Here is a 13533-nt window from a genome sequence, read left to right as displayed (position 1 = left end):
TGTTGACGGGATCAGCTTGGGTCATCTCATCGAGGTCGACAAAGACGTGACGACTCCACATTTTAGATAGAACAATAAATGGACGACAACGGAGATATTCCAGTCTACTCCGAGCGTCATCTTACGCTCTTCCAACGTGTCAAAGATGCATTGGACGACCTTCCAGTGTTGCATGATTCCGCCATTCCAAAGGACGAATCCTGTGCCATATGTCTCACTCCCTTTCATGCGATACTTGCAGGCGAGGTGCCTCAGGAAGGAGAAGAGGAATTTGAAGATGGCGTGACAAAGGTGGTGGGCTGCGGCCACTTGTTCTGTCGGAAAGAGTGCGTGATTTACTTCGATCAAATGCTCGTCATTTTCTGTTAAGCTACAATCGCACGCAGCTTATCAGAGTGGATACGAAATTTTGTGAGTGCATTCTTCTAGTGATAAATAGTCAAGTCGAGCATTTCTGCTGACACCTACTCCTATCTGCAGCATGGCAGTTGTCCAACGTGTCGACATCCTTTTCTGGATATAAAGCCGTACACCGAATCTGACGCGGAATCCTCTGACGATGAATATTTTCCTGATGACGACGAAGATGAAGAAGACGACTTCTTCGGGACGGACGAGTTTGATGACGAACTCGAGGTGGAAGAGATGGACGTAGACCTGGATGACATTTGGGGTTATGTTGACTTGCATGGTGGTGAAGAGTCTAATGATGAGGAAGAGCATGCCGAGCCGGATATAAGCGGTCTGCTCGAAGATCGTGGTGTGTTCTTCAACCTACTCATCGAAGTCCACTGACATCTTTGGAATAGAACAATTCTGCAGCACATCTGATGCCGAAACCAGCATAGAGGCAAATGCTACCTGCGACGATCCGGCTCCACGCGATAAATAAGTTTTCTGGAGGTAACTATGGATGCATATTAATTTCTTTTAGATGATTTTGTTTGTAATATTCTAGAACGTGTATGGATTCTATGTTGAAATCACTTTAAGGACTTCGGAAACGACAGCGTCCTCGCGGCCTTCTCTCCAGACACCAGTAAATTTACCACTCCATCTCGTGCCCTTACCTCCTCCTTTGATGTTCAGTTTGCCTTTGAGCAAGTCCCCAGCCAGCTTGACACATTTCTCATCTGATCCAAAGACTAGCAGCACGCTTGCGCTCGTGCTTGTCTGGGAGGACGGAGAAGATGAAAAGACCAACACGAACCGCCGCTCTGCTGGAATAATATTTGCGAAAGCAGTGGTTACTGCTGACAAAAATCCGAGAGCATTGGCAGAATCATCTGTCCGGTGCACATGTTTGACAAACAGGGCTGCTTGAGATGACTCCATTTCTTGCCAAACGTCGCCTGCGACATGTTTTGCAAGTTCGAACTCAAGGTCATCGACTCTCTTCTCAGCTCTCTTTCGCTCATCCACGACTTGCCCTATACGATCTGGGACTTGCGGAGCACCACAGCTGAGCGTTGCAGCAGCAGCAGCAAGTTGGGAGTGCGTGGATGTGAGGTAGGTGATGAGCCGCGGTCCAGCAAGGAAATACAAGCGAGCAGACGTGGCAGCCGACCTAGAAAGGGCCTCCGTTTGGGGTATGATGAAAAGTTGAAGGTTATGAAGGGTAGGAAGGTGGGTGCCACAGCATCTGCAATATTGATATTAAGCTTCTAAAATCATCCGCCAGGATTGGATGAACTTACGGGCTACGATCTACTCCGTCAATGATTACTGTTCGCATGATGCCTCCAGTGTAGTCGGTCGGAACTCCCTTGCCTACGGCACGGCCACTTTCTAATACAGGTACTGCGGGTTGTGGTTTATCATCCATTTCTTGCACCTCTACATGGACTTTCCGTCCTTCAAACACAAGTTTGTTGGCTTCGCTCTGTACGGCCAAGATTTCTTCCGTGGTCATGCTTCTGGCGAGTTCGACATAAGAAGGTGCTGGTGCTGCAGTGAGCGACCAAGAAAGGGTATGAATATTGAGGCTATTTTCGAGCACCGCAGAAAGAAGATGCTGTGATGTGTGCATGGACATCTATTGGGTTTCCAGTTTAATGATTTCACTAGGATGAAGAAGGCGGGTACGTACATGATCATATCTACGATCGAAATCAAGTTCTCCGAGAGAAACAGTAACGTTGGTCCCAGGGGTGAGGGAAGTAAGACCGTCTTCAGCTTGTTCAGCCTGGACGTAGTGAACTGCATGTCCACCATGTCGTTTAGCCTGAGTCACCGTCCATGTACGTCCATCAGCTGTCTTGATTATACCTGTATCTGATGGCTGTCCCCCGCCCTCCGGAAAGATGACAGTATCATGCAGGATGACCTCAAGTGCAGGTTGATCAGCCGGTGCTGGTGCCGATGTCTTCTTTCCTTTCTTGACGCTAGGAAAGGAAGCAGGCTGTGAGATCGTGCAACTGATAATGGATGTTTCTAGTTCGCGCAAGAGCGGGTCGCCTGAACTTCAGGTCAGATGGAAATGTTTGGATGTGAGGCCAAGATACTCACGTTGACATGCCAGGAGACCCACGGGTATTGGTCGTTGGGTATCTGTAGGAATCTTCAAGGATGGGGAGACGATTCTATGGTAGGACGGCGGGGTCACTGTAGGGTATAGTGTGATTACTGCTGCCATAATCGCGATAGATGTATGGGTTTAGTGCTGGTGCTCTGTGATGAGTATCATATCAGCAAATCCCAGGAGTCGAGAGAAATTGAGGATGCCGATGCCGTAACACGTTTCAGATCATAATGAATCCCTTTAAAAATAGTACCATCAACAAGACTATAGCGTAGTACTAAACCTTGACATGCTTGACATCCGACAGGCGAAGCAAGGGCCGTTCCGTTCCTTCCTTCGGGCGGACGGCGAAAATCACTCCGCTTCAGCACATCACAGTAGTGTTACCGAATTGACCTACTACCACGACCGCTGCTCGCTCGGAAGCTACTCGACGGATCGAAAGAAGATCAAGCCTGAGGAATGTCAGATCGTCCCCTGCTCGATGCAGGCAATTACAATCCGCGCTACGGTGCCTCCGAGTCTGGCAGCAGCAATGACAATCCCTTACTCCCATACATTGATGAACAGAGCAGACCTGTCGTGGAGAAGAAGCTTCTCCGTAAGCTAGACCTTCGAGTAGCATTCCTGGTTCTGATATACATTATGAACTACGTGAGTTAGTGCACCTGGTGTTCCCGCTAATGCCTAAAATTCTTGCACAGATGGACCGTGGTAATGCAGCGTATGTGGCCCAACTTCGAAATCACTTGGAATAATGTGACTCAACTGCCCATTCGCAAGTGCAGCGAGGTTACGTGGTTTTGAGGAGGACCTCAACATGAATGGGAATCAGTTCAATACGCTCATTAGCATCCTCTATGTGGGATACTTGTTAATGCAGGCTCCTTCGTATGTGCTATCCTATTCACCCTGTGCGACATCTCGAGAATTCACAAGCAATATATTCTTAGACCGCATGAAAAGACCATCGCTATACCTCTCAAGCTGCATGGCAATATGGGGTGCTATCACCTTGTTCATTGGTGTGTACATTTTTTATTTGATCAACATAGTCTAACGAGGGTTGTGGAAGGTACGGTACAAACGTTGGTATCCATCACTCTTGCAGTGCTGTCCACTCTCGAGTTAACTCTGCTTCAGGTATCATACAGCTCTGATCTTGCGCTTCCTCCTTGGATTTGTCGAGGCAGCATTCTTTCCCGGGGCTGTATTTCTTCTTTCGCGATGGTATAGTTGCTACATGCCCTCCTATTTTTGTATATTGAAAGCTCTCTAGGTACAAACGGAACGAACTAGGGCTACGAACAGCGCTTCTTACTTGCGGAAGCTCAGTCAGTAATGCCTTTGGCGCCCTTATAGCATCAGGAATTTTGGCGGGCCTAGACGGCACACTGGGTTTCACGGCTTGGAGGTCTGAAACGGGATTTGCATGTTCCCAAAACAAACGCTGACTTGGATGCTGCAGGTGGCTTTTCCTAGTGGAGGGCACTTTGACCATCATGGTTGCAGTGTGTGCAATCTGGATTTTACCAGACTTTCCTTCAACTCCGAGCGTCTGGCTGTCGCCTGATGAGCAGACACTGGCGAAACGACGGATGGAAGAGGACACTCCAACCGGAAATAAGGATCAAAGCAAGCCTGAAGAGGGATTTTCTGGTCTTTCCGAGGCTCTTATGGATTGGAAAGTATGGTGGCTTGGGGTTGCCCTTAGTTTCATGATTGCTTCTTTATCATTCGGCAACTTTTTCCCCACATTATCCGCTACAATGGGTTACAATGCAACTATCAGCCTCTTGCTCTGCGCACCCCCGTGGATTTTGGGGACTGCGACCTCATTTTTTGTGGCCAGGTTAGTCTTCACTCGACAGGTTCGAAAGTCAAAATTAACGATCGATAAGGCACTCCGATGTAACTGGCGATCGCTTCTGGCATATCACTGGTCCGCTACTTGTCGGCATCGCTGGGTTTGTGATTGCAATATCCACCATGAATACGGCTGTTCGATATCTGTCATTGTACGAACCTTTCAGTCTTCGTTCTGCAATTTTACAGGCTAATAGACTTCGTGAAGATTCTTTATGACTCAGTCCTCAGTTGCCTATGTTGTCTTTTTAACTTGGGTATTGAATACCTTTTCCCAATCGCGGCCGAAATGCGCTGTAGCCATTGCATTTATAAACTCGATGGCAACATTTGGCAACATTGGTGCACCGTGAGTTTACGGTCACCTCGTACTGCGCTTTCACTCACACCATCGCAGGTACTTCTGGCCATCCAGTTGGGGACCTTCATACGTGAATTCATATCTCATTTGTATCCTGACAAGCACTATATCTATCGCGATGTGCTGGGTATTTAGGAAGCACCTTTCTCGGTGCAATGAAGTTGCGGAAGCCGAAGAGCGCGCTCTGGGGTTGCCCAAAGGGTTTAGATATTTCCTGTAGCACTCACTGCTCGACTGGGGCTTATGGGTAACAGTGGGCGGTGCATATATAGATGTACAGTTCACACCACAAGAAGAATTTGGAGGAAAAAAGAAAAGAGGAACATCAAAAATGGTTGAATGATAAGAGCTACAACCTGAGTAATTATGTAATCCAATGAATGGCCGTTCCTCAGTGCACGTGATTTGTTCGAAACCAAAAGAAGGTGACCCCTGGGAAAGCACTTTCTGGGAAGTTGACCCCTCGAAGCTGCCTTACTCGTGTGAGCTAAATATGGTATCTTACACCAGGAAGTCGTATTTGAAACACTGAAAGTTCGTCCTCAAGCTCGGAATGGCTCGCTCAATGGGAGTGCTACGATAACCTGGATGTCCAGAACAGTCAATCCTGCGAGAATATGGTTCAACGGGTTTTCATTTTCTACGACGTCGATTGCATGTCTCGTTGTCTGGGACATCTAGTACAAAGTTAGTTAGCATTCATTGTATTTTCTCAGGCCCTTCCGTCTTACTCACTGTCGTTTGTCCAAGACCATTTCATATGTCGAGCAGAACTTCTCGCGGGATTGCATACGAACGTTTGCGTGAGTTCGACAGGAATATTGTCAAACGAGCCATTGACCCTCTATTTGTCTTGTAAAGCATGTGAAGATAGTATCGATACTGCATGCGAGGGCAGCCTAGATAGCGATGTCGCCTCGCAGAATTCCATTTACGACGAGTTTCCGGACAGAGAGCGTATAGAACAAAGTCTTCTCCGTAAAGTCGACCTCAGGATGTCCATTCTCGTCTTGATTTATATCTTAAACTATGTGAGTCAAGTTAGTACCCACTGACTGTAGCCGATAATCTCACAACCACAGATCGATCGCAATAATGCAGCGTGAGTGCATTTTTTATACCAATATCTATACCATAGCTGAAGTTGTGGTTCTGCTCGTCACGTAACAGCGCGGCTAGATTACGCGGCTTCGAGGATGATCTTCATTTAGAAGGACAACAATTCAATACCATATTGAGCATTCTTTACGTCGGCTACACATTAATGCAGGTTCCATCGTATGTGACTTGAGGACTCTTTTTAATGTGATGTTGACGAAGACGAAGGAATATGTACTTGAACAAGATAGGGAGGCCTTCCATCTATCTGCCAACATGCATGGCGATATGGGGCTTGATATCAGTTCTGACGGGTCAGTTCAGTACACGAGCATGAAGATAGCTGATATTGATTCAAAAACAGGAACAGCGAAGGGGTGCGTTTCTAGCTTTTGGGTTGTACACAAACTCAAGAAATTCTGAAGCTTCCTTGGAGCTTTATGCACTCGGTTCTTCCTGGGATTCGTCGAGGCCGCATTCTTTCCTGGTGCTTTGTTTCTACTATCTAAATGGTGGGTACTGAAAGGAAGGAGGTATCTTTTCTTCGCACTGACATCGCTCAGGTACAAGCGAAGAGAGCTTGGCCAACGAACAGCAATATTAACCTGTGGTCAGTCCCTTTCCGCATAGAGTTTGATTCACCCAACGTTGGTATAGGTATTATGATCAGTAATGCATTTGGGTCACTCTTGGCATCCGCCATTCTGGACGGCATGGACGGAATCATGGGCATCGCAGCCTGGAGGTGGGTGGTGTTGCTCTCCTGTTGACCTGGTGCTTAGCGTCACTTGTAAGATGGCTGTTTTACATTGAAGGTTTTATGACAATTTGCGTTGCAATATGCGCCATCTTCATCCTTCCCGATTTCCCTGCCACTATCACGTCGTCTTCTTGGCTCACAGTCGAAGAACAGGCACTTGCGCAATTGCGAATGGAGGAAGATGTTGGTATAGATGATGAAACTGAGTGTTCCAAAGGTGGGGAATCAGGTCTGAAGCAGGCATTCTCAGATTGGAAGGTCTGGTGGCTTGCATTTGCAATGGCGATCTTAAATGTCCTGCTATCATTCAATGCCTTTTTTCCAACGTTGAGTGCAACACTGGGCTACAGTTCGACCGTGTCATTGTTGCTTTGCTCCCCACCCTGGCTGTTTGCAACGCGTGTGGCATTTTCGATGTCAAGGTAAACTATCTTCTGCTTTGTGCTTGAGTCCAACTGACATCACGTGGAGACATTCTGATGCAAAAGGCGAACGTTTTGGTCACATTATGATACCTTTACTCGTTGGGATCGCAGGGTTTATGATGGCCATGGCGACTATGAAAACCGCAGTTAGATACCTCTCATTGTAATATTCTTCTCTTACTTTGTTAGTCGACCGACTGAAGCTGTTTTTCAGATTCCTGATGGCTCAGTCTTATACGGCGTTTGTCGTGTACTGGGCATGGGTTAGTAACTCCATTCCCCATCCGACATCAAAGCGGGCGGTAGCCCTTGCATTCATCAACGCATTCTCATCGCTAGGAAATATTGCTGGGTCGTGAGTTTTCAGGTTCTGGATCTTTTGACTGTTCAAAATTTCTCATAACGCACTTTCGTGATCGGATAAATCAGTTACATCTGGCCAAAGTCATGGGGTCCTTCCTACTGGAACTCGTATGCTATCTGTATAGGATGTGGTGCGGTTTGCATGATTATGTCGTGGATATTCAGGCAACACTTGATGCGGTTGAATAAGGAGATCGAAGCAAGGAATATAGAAGGAGGGCTGTCGAAAGATTTCACATATTTGCTGTGATTAATGACAGGCTTATATCCAATACCTTTAACTACACCACATCGTAGCTACATTCTTTTGTGAGTAGGAGTCGATGTTGTATCGTCGTCGATTATCGCATCAATACTTGCCATACTACATAGTGGCGGTAGCTCTCGGTTCGGTGATAGCCTGCGAAAAGGTCACGTGATCTCGATTCCTCGGATAAATATCGGTAACACATGATCCCCAGTGCCCGTGAAGATGCAGGTGATCTTGATTGTCCCCATGTCGCAGGATTTATAGCTGCTCTATCATAGTAGAGTTAATTAATCCCTCCGTTACCACTCCAACCATGACTATGAGCGTCATTAGATCTTTGACACAAGATTGGTCTTTCACCCAAGTAGGCGGCGGACGTGGCACCAAGAACGGCGAATGGTTGGCGGTATCGCAGTTCCCAACTACCGTACACGTCGAACTTCTGAAGGCAGAACGTATTCCAGATCCAGTGTGTCCGATCATGATAACTATCACTTTGACTAACTCGGCTCATTCCGCAGTTTCTGGGTCTTAATGAATGGGAGGTTCAATGTGCGCCCTGCCAGGCTTAATCGTGTTTCAGGAGCTGACTGACGTTTGTAACTGCTAGGGGTCGGAGAGTCTGACTGGGCTTTTAAGAGTACCTTTGAAGTTTCTGAGAAAGAACTGGCGGCCGTCAATGGTGACCTTGTGTTTGATGGTCTTGATACGTTCGCAAGCGTGGAGTTTGTACGTTTCATGCATTCTGTCACCCCACATGATGACAGCCTGTGTGCTAACACGATGCTTTGACATAGAATGGGCATAAAATTTTGGAGTCAGCGCGCTTAAATTTATCCCCGTTTTCTGCTCTAATATTTATTGCTACACAGCACGAACAGTCAGTTTGTTGCATACAGAGCCCCTGTCAAACAATATTTGAAACTGGGTACCAATGAACTCGTTATAAGCTTCTTCAGTCCGTTCCTGAAGGTGAGCTAAATCAATATTTGAAAACATTTACTCCTGAACTCAGCTGGTCAGGGGAGGGAAATAGAGCAAGCCCACGGGAAGTTGCATCTTTGGAATGGCGACTCCAGTCGTTTGCATGTACGCAAGGCACAATACAAGTAAGTATTGCTGTTGATTTCAATGGAAAGGCTATCGACGTGCATCGAAGTTATGGTTGGGACTGGGGCCCAGTTTTGATGACCATTGGCCCTTGGAAGCCTATCACCCTTCACACATACAACGTCTACCTCACGGATGTTGACGTCAGAAGCAATGTGTCAGAGGTTCTGGATGTAGGGGTCACCGTTGACTTGACGCTGTCTGAGAAGGTTCCCAACGGGTTGGCATCTGTGGTGCTGAAAAGTGCACAGAATTCTGTGATCCTCTCGGAGAGCAATATAAAAGTTGGTTCTGGGAGTGCTAGAGCCGAGTTCCACTTCTCGCCCGGAGCGCTCGAATTGTGGTATCCAGTTGGATTTGGAAAGCAACCTCTGTATACAGTCGAGGTAACTATTTCTGATTCGGTAAGAGGGATTTTTCCGTATCATACATTATATGACCTAATACATAATTTCAGGAAGGAAACATTTTGGACACGAAAACTCAGAGAGTATCGTTCCGTCGTGTTCGCGTTGTCCAGGAGCCTCTTGTTGATCAGGAAGGCCTTACTTTCTTGTTCGAAGTCAACAACATCAGGATTTTCTGTGGTGGTAAACAATGCCCTTTTCTTGAGAGAATGCAAAGTGAAACTATGTCTATAGGTTCTAACTGGATTCCTGCCGACTCTTTCCTCACTACGTTAGGTTGATGCTACCCTTATCAAAGAATCTTTTTGACTAAATTTACTGCAGCCTTACTCCGGGAAGGTATCGTGCATGGCTCCAGCTTCTCGTGAACGGTAATCAGAATATGATTCGCGTCTGGGGAGGGGGCATCTATGAATACGATGTTTTCTACGATATTTGCGATGGTGAGTACTATCCTCGTAGCCCTCGCGCATTTGATTCACAATCCTCCTTTCATTAGAACTTGGAAGTAAGGCTTTTTTCAACTGGGCAGTCCGTTTTGTTATATCATATTGTAGTTCTTGTCTGGCAAGACTTTATGTTTGGCTGTGGTCAAGTGAGTTGCTGTTGTTGTATTGTTGACCCAGGCTCAAAGGTACTCTAGTATCCGGCGTATGATTCTTTCCTGAAACTCGTCGAACTTGAGGCGGAACAAAACGTCAAGCGATTGAGACACCACCCATCTATTGTTATCTTTGGCAAGTAGAAGCTTTCATCAAGTATTTCCCACTCTTGACCTTTTTTACAGCCGGAAACAACGAGGATTACCAACTTGCAGAGTCACTCAATATCGTGGATTACTCTGACGAAACTTCGGACTTCCGAAAATCCAAGTTCCCAGCTCGGCACATATATGAGCGGACACTGCCATCCATCGTCCAAAAATTCTGCAATATTCACTACCACCGCAGTTCTCCTTACAGCGCCCCAGGTACAGTGACCACAGATAAAACACTCGGGGACCTTCACCAGTGTAGGTGAACGAGTTCAGCGATATATGTTATTATTTCAATGGGCCTTTAGGGAATGTATGGCATGGGTCTCAAGAACCGTGGCATAATTGGGATGTACTCGCCGGTCGCTTCGTATCTGAATTCGGAATGTGAGCAGTTATGGCCCTACTAGCACTTCCGATTGCTCAGGCCTCGCTAGGGAGGGATACCCGAACATTCGCACAGTTGATTACTGGCTTGCTGGTGACAAGTCAGAACGATATCCTCAATCTCGGTAAGCGAATTGTACTTCACCGTACATCATGCTGAGGGTCTCCTCAGCGTCAACAACAACCATAACAAGGCTGATGGCTTCGAACGTCGGTTGGAGGTATGATAGCATTTATTATGGCTATCAGAGATCCACTACCCTCTTTTTCTAGCTTTACCTCATGGAAAACTTCAAGCATGCTTTCGACATGAACAGGTTAGCAGCCGTTACCACGGGTTTAGTATGATTTAGCTTATACCTATTTAGCTATGTGTATTACACACAAATTATGCAAGCTGAGACGCTTGCATCTGCTTACCGACTCTGGCGGAGAAACTGGCGTGGAAAGGGTCGGGAGCACACCGCTGGTGCTCTTGTATGGCAGGTGAGTCATTGAACAAACATTGGATTCTCAAGTTAACAGCAACCAGATCAATGACTGCTGGCCGACCACGTCGTGGGCAATAATCGACTACTTTATGCGTCCCAAACCAGCATATTTCGCCATCTCGCGCGAACTACGTCATTACACGGTCGGGATGACACGTAAGGAAAAGAAGACATTCGCGAATGATTTATCAGCTGCCCAGTTCACAATTACAACGGTTCTTGAGGTCTGGGGTACGAACGGCACTCTATCAGATAAGAAGGCCAAACTCGAAGTCACTTGCTTCGACCTTTACTCCTCCTGGACGATGCAGTTCTCGAAGGATATTGTGCTCGCTCCCAATTCTAGCACTGAGTTGTACTCGGGCGACCTTCCCGGTCAACCAGTGCGCACAAAGCAGAGCGAAGTTCCACGTGCGATCGTCGTCTCGGCACGTCTCCTCGACGCATCTGGAACTGTCCTCGGCAGGCATTCCAATTGGTGAGTTTTTGACGTATGAGGTTTCTGGGTTTGTGTTTCCTAATACTCTGTCATAGGCCAGAACCTTTTAAATTCATCAAATTTCCTGCCATCAAAGATCTGGGGTTTTCTGTCAAAACCAGCAGGGACGGCGAATTCGTCGAACTCTCCACTCAAAAACCTATAAAAGGAATCATTCTAGATGCTGAAGGCGAAGACGTGGAGTGGAGCGACCAGGCCATCGATCTGGTTCCAGGAGATCCCCAGATTGTGAAGGCCGTTGGGTTGAAGGGGAGAGAAGCGAAGGTGCGCTTCCTTGGCGATGGCACGGCGTAGATGATAAGGCCACTTGAATTCATATACACTTACGTATAACAAGATGAGAATGAGAATGAGAATTCATCCCAATGGACCTACCGAATATAGGAGCAGAGTACCTCACGAAATGGACACGCTGTGGAGATATGAATATGAATTATGAACCACCAGGGAAGACACTACTAGTACTGTCGAAAACCAGACAGAAAGACCCTAGGAAAGAATTATTTTACACGCTGTACAAGTCGCAACAAGACGTTGACCAATGTAGCGGATTATAAAGAAACAGTCTAATCCGATGAAAAAAAATCAGATAAGGTGAAGAACTCCTAGGGAGTGAAAGGAAATACTTGTGCAAGGAAAAACGAGCGGCTCAGGGTATGAAAAGAGACCGGGTAACCGGAGAGCATGACAACAAGGAGACCAGGGACGGGCGAGTGGCGTCTATCACATAATGAGACACCTGCTTGCTTCTGGCTGGTCCGTTTTGCCAGACGGTGACCGTTTCTCAATCTCCGCAAGACATAGCTCGAAGACCTTGCCTGTGATAACGCCGCGTAAGGAAGCGAAATATCGAGAAGCGCAATAATTTCTTACCAACGTTGACGTTATTCTTTGCGCTAGTCTCGACCCAAGCAGCGTTGTTGAGTTTTGCTAGTTCTTCTCCTTCATTTGGAGCCACCTGTCTACTATTGGGACTGTGAGGCATGAAAATAGAACATTGACAAGACAAAAAGCACAAGATGTGGGATGGTTGAACAAAGAAGGATAAAAACTTACCTCGTCTGTAAATCAGTTTTAGCACCAACGATGACGCATGGGATATCGTTTTTGCCACAAAAATCGACGATTTTGTCGTATACGATTTTGATCATGTCAAAAGATCGTCTTGAGGTGACTGAGTATACGAGGACGTAGCCGTGAATACCAATTGCATGTTTAGAATTGAGAATGGAGTATTCATCCTGTCAATGCAAAACTTAATCTCGATAATGCTGGCCCTATGATGAGAATTGCGCACCTGGCCAGCGGTGTCGATGATGTCACAGTCATATTCTATGCCTCTATAAGCTACGCCTTTCGAGAAGGTGCTTTCGATGGTTGGATAGTATGCATCAACAAAATGGTTCTCGATGAATTGTACGACAAGAGAAGATTTGCCTATCGGGCGATTAGCGGGTGAGTATGATGACGTCGAGATCAACATACCGACTGAACGGGAACCTAGAACTGCGATTTTTCTCTTCCTCAAAGTGTTGGCAGCCATATTAACAAGATAGTGTATATGAAATAAACGAGAGAAGTGGAAGAGAGAGACGAAGAAGGCGGAGGACGATGAAGAGACAAAAAAAATGTAAACAGTTTGTGGCAAATGTGGAACTGTGACCCCAAGTAAGTTTAGCCTTAGAGTGCGTCAGCGAGCGCTACCTTTGATTGAAACTCCAGTGGGTTATTCCTCCCGGTGTCTGGGTAGGATAGGTTTATATAAATACGAATGGGAAATAGAGGTAATTGGATTCTCCAAGGGAGGAACTCCTGTACTAGTCACATACGGGGTCTTACACTGAACGTACGTTATATACGGACCGCAACTTTATTCGATTGTAATACCAGGAACATGGCCAGTCCACGAGTCGTCCACGTCGAAAGTCTCGCCCTCATCTTAACCGTCGGGCTATCGTCACTGCTCTCACCGAAGTACCCACATGGCTATTTCCTGGGTCTTGTGATCCGCTGGAACGGCCCGAAGCTCTCGGCAACTGCATGATAGCAGTGAGTAATTTACTATCTACAGCCTCCGCAGTAGTACGTGTACGCCAGCGGTCTATTCACTTGTCTTTTTTGACGACTGCCGCTCAAGGAAGATATCTTTTACCTCGTAGGATAGATGCGCCACGATTGATTGCTTGATGGCCGTTGGGCGCGAAGATAACAGACATTCAAGATGCTTGCCGTAACGGAGAA

The 13533-nt window shown here is 46.6% G+C and overlaps 6 protein-coding genes across 6 annotated transcripts; 4 read left to right on the top strand and 2 right to left on the bottom strand.

The window, feature by feature from the left end:
* Window positions 1-24: 24 nt before the first annotated feature.
* On the top strand, window positions 25-919 carry EDB93DRAFT_1170081 (uncharacterized protein). The gene is made up of 3 exons (XM_041450316.1): window positions 25-326; window positions 387-411; window positions 481-919. Exons 1-3 carry the CDS (start codon window positions 79-81, stop codon window positions 793-795), a joined length of 588 nt encoding a protein of 195 aa, XP_041303817.1. The 5' UTR covers window positions 25-78; the 3' UTR covers window positions 796-919.
* Window positions 920-2793, bottom strand: EDB93DRAFT_1211423 (ThrRS/AlaRS common domain-containing protein). Its single transcript, XM_041451049.1, has 4 exons — window positions 2509-2793; window positions 2090-2457; window positions 1698-2035; window positions 920-1642 (listed from the first exon to the last, which is right to left on the bottom strand). Exons 1-4 carry the CDS (start codon window positions 2633-2635, stop codon window positions 973-975), a joined length of 1503 nt encoding a protein of 500 aa, XP_041303816.1. The 5' UTR covers window positions 2636-2793; the 3' UTR covers window positions 920-972.
* A 16-nt stretch (window positions 2794-2809) lies between these two features.
* Window positions 2810-5109, top strand: EDB93DRAFT_793795 (MFS general substrate transporter). The gene is made up of 11 exons (XM_041457494.1): window positions 2810-3175; window positions 3226-3245; window positions 3305-3412; window positions 3461-3546; window positions 3597-3609; window positions 3665-3751; window positions 3801-3935; window positions 3990-4373; window positions 4423-4539; window positions 4596-4736; window positions 4785-5109. Exons 1-11 carry the CDS (start codon window positions 2984-2986, stop codon window positions 4966-4968), a joined length of 1467 nt encoding a protein of 488 aa, XP_041303815.1. The 5' UTR covers window positions 2810-2983; the 3' UTR covers window positions 4969-5109.
* Window positions 5110-5261: 152 nt separating this feature from the next.
* On the top strand, window positions 5262-7770 carry EDB93DRAFT_1170068 (MFS general substrate transporter). Its single transcript, XM_041450315.1, has 14 exons — window positions 5262-5435; window positions 5499-5551; window positions 5610-5779; window positions 5831-5850; window positions 5919-6026; window positions 6075-6160; window positions 6211-6223; window positions 6272-6358; window positions 6410-6456; window positions 6504-6591; window positions 6642-7028; window positions 7078-7194; window positions 7246-7386; window positions 7461-7770. The coding sequence occupies exons 2-14, from the start codon at window positions 5509-5511 to the stop codon at window positions 7642-7644; spliced, it is 1491 nt and encodes a 496-aa protein (XP_041303814.1). The 5' UTR covers window positions 5262-5435; window positions 5499-5508; the 3' UTR covers window positions 7645-7770.
* Window positions 7771-7861: 91 nt separating this feature from the next.
* Window positions 7862-11705, top strand: EDB93DRAFT_1170063 (glycoside hydrolase family 2 protein). The gene is made up of 21 exons (XM_041450314.1): window positions 7862-8113; window positions 8166-8196; window positions 8255-8373; window positions 8442-8461; window positions 8517-8616; window positions 8668-8753; window positions 8804-9158; window positions 9212-9344; window positions 9396-9432; window positions 9486-9604; window positions 9661-9669; window positions 9719-9756; window positions 9805-9898; window positions 9949-10173; window positions 10224-10302; window positions 10353-10427; window positions 10475-10523; window positions 10576-10619; window positions 10671-10788; window positions 10835-11271; window positions 11328-11705. Exons 1-21 carry the CDS (start codon window positions 7958-7960, stop codon window positions 11584-11586), a joined length of 2583 nt encoding a protein of 860 aa, XP_041303813.1. The 5' UTR covers window positions 7862-7957; the 3' UTR covers window positions 11587-11705.
* On the bottom strand, window positions 11706-13139 carry EDB93DRAFT_1170051 (small GTPase superfamily). Its single transcript, XM_041450313.1, has 5 exons — window positions 12778-13139; window positions 12590-12729; window positions 12349-12533; window positions 12166-12257; window positions 11706-12110 (listed from the first exon to the last, which is right to left on the bottom strand). Exons 1-5 carry the CDS (start codon window positions 12833-12835, stop codon window positions 12016-12018), a joined length of 570 nt encoding a protein of 189 aa, XP_041303812.1. The 5' UTR covers window positions 12836-13139; the 3' UTR covers window positions 11706-12015.
* Between the last annotated feature and the right edge of the window lie 394 nt (window positions 13140-13533).

The sequence above is a fragment of the Suillus bovinus genome, assembly GCF_016758785.1.
Source record: "Suillus bovinus strain UH-Sbo-P2 chromosome Unknown EDB93scaffold_69, whole genome shotgun sequence".
Lineage (NCBI taxonomy): Eukaryota > Fungi > Basidiomycota > Agaricomycetes > Boletales > Suillaceae > Suillus > Suillus bovinus.
The sequence above is the reverse complement of the archived record's forward strand: the minus strand, read 5'-3'. Positions and strand labels throughout refer to the sequence as shown.

Coding starts and splice junctions, on each gene's coding strand:
- EDB93DRAFT_1170081 (XM_041450316.1), top strand. CDS start 79: ATGGACGACAACGGAGATATTCCAGTCTACTCCGAGCGTCATCTTACG. Junction 327..386: donor CACTTGTTCTGTCGGAAAGA/GTGCGTGATTTA, acceptor AATCGCACGCAG/CTTATCAGAGTGGATACGAA. Junction 412..480: donor CAGAGTGGATACGAAATTTT/GTGAGTGCATTC, acceptor TCCTATCTGCAG/CATGGCAGTTGTCCAACGTG.
- EDB93DRAFT_1211423 (XM_041451049.1), bottom strand. CDS start 2,635: ATGGCAGCAGTAATCACACTATACCCTACAGTGACCCCGCCGTCCTAC. Junction 2,036..2,089: donor TCGATCGTAGATATGATCAT/GTACGTACCCGC, acceptor GAAACCCAATAG/ATGTCCATGCACACATCACA. Junction 1,643..1,697: donor GACGGAGTAGATCGTAGCCC/GTAAGTTCATCC, acceptor TCAATATTGCAG/ATGCTGTGGCACCCACCTTC.
- EDB93DRAFT_793795 (XM_041457494.1), top strand. CDS start 2,984: ATGTCAGATCGTCCCCTGCTCGATGCAGGCAATTACAATCCGCGCTAC. Junction 3,752..3,800: donor GTATTTCTTCTTTCGCGATG/GTATAGTTGCTA, acceptor AAAGCTCTCTAG/GTACAAACGGAACGAACTAG. Junction 4,737..4,784: donor TTTGGCAACATTGGTGCACC/GTGAGTTTACGG, acceptor ACACCATCGCAG/GTACTTCTGGCCATCCAGTT.
- EDB93DRAFT_1170068 (XM_041450315.1), top strand. CDS start 5,509: ATGTCGAGCAGAACTTCTCGCGGGATTGCATACGAACGTTTGC. Junction 5,851..5,918: donor ATCGATCGCAATAATGCAGC/GTGAGTGCATTT, acceptor GTCACGTAACAG/CGCGGCTAGATTACGCGGCT. Junction 6,359..6,409: donor TTGTTTCTACTATCTAAATG/GTGGGTACTGAA, acceptor GACATCGCTCAG/GTACAAGCGAAGAGAGCTTG.
- EDB93DRAFT_1170063 (XM_041450314.1), top strand. CDS start 7,958: ATGACTATGAGCGTCATTAGATCTTTGACACAAGATTGGTCTTTCACC. Junction 8,197..8,254: donor TAATGAATGGGAGGTTCAAT/GTGCGCCCTGCC, acceptor TGTAACTGCTAG/GGGTCGGAGAGTCTGACTGG. Junction 9,899..9,948: donor CCCATCTATTGTTATCTTTG/GCAAGTAGAAGC, acceptor CCTTTTTTACAG/CCGGAAACAACGAGGATTAC.
- EDB93DRAFT_1170051 (XM_041450313.1), bottom strand. CDS start 12,835: ATGGCTGCCAACACTTTGAGGAAGAGAAAAATCGCAGTTCTAGGTTCC. Junction 12,730..12,777: donor TCTAGGTTCCCGTTCAGTCG/GTATGTTGATCT, acceptor ATCGCCCGATAG/GCAAATCTTCTCTTGTCGTA. Junction 12,258..12,348: donor AAAACTGATTTACAGACGAG/GTAAGTTTTTAT, acceptor CAGTCCCAATAG/TAGACAGGTGGCTCCAAATG.